The 462-nt window shown below is 53.7% G+C and overlaps 1 protein-coding gene across 1 annotated transcript in view; it reads left to right on the top strand.

The window, feature by feature from the left end:
- LOC119586608 (DNA polymerase theta-like) overlaps nucleotides 1-462 on the top strand; it is a gene marked incomplete at its 3' end in the record, with an annotated part of 48,768 nt that overhangs the window by 44,135 nt on the left and 4,171 nt on the right. The window contains 1 exon segment of the mRNA XM_037935358.1: nucleotides 172-417. Coding sequence (XP_037791286.1) covers nucleotides 172-417 — 246 coding nt within the window.

The raw sequence follows: 462 nt of genomic DNA, 5'->3' as shown, positions 1-462 counted from the left end.
CCTCCTACCCCCTCCTCCTCTCTTCTATCCTCTCCTCCTCTCTCCTACCCCCTCCACCTCTCTCCTCCTCTCTCCCCCCTCTATCCTACCTCCCCCCCATCCCCCACATACATGATATCTCCACGTCCACTTTTTCATCCCCCTACCTACACAACCCTATCCCATATGCAGGAGAGCGAGCATGAGGGACACACAGTCAGTCTGCGCCATGCTTTTGTTGCCTGTCCTGGCAGCTGTGTGCTCCTGGCTGCTGATTACTCACAGCTGGAACTGCGACTGTTGGCACACCTGGCTTCATGTGAGAAACTCTTGCGTCTGTTGAATGGTGGCGAGGATGTGTTTGCCAGTATCGCTGGCCAGATCCACATGGTTGAACCTGGTGATGTCACGACAGAGTGGAGGCAACAGGCTAAGCAGGTGGGGGATTTTGGTGCTGATTATTGAATTAATTGTTTACTGATC

Source organism: Penaeus monodon, chromosome 21 (assembly GCF_015228065.2).
Source record: "Penaeus monodon isolate SGIC_2016 chromosome 21, NSTDA_Pmon_1, whole genome shotgun sequence".
Taxonomy (NCBI): Eukaryota; Metazoa; Arthropoda; class Malacostraca; order Decapoda; family Penaeidae; genus Penaeus; species Penaeus monodon.
This window is presented reverse-complemented; position numbering and strand designations above follow the sequence as displayed.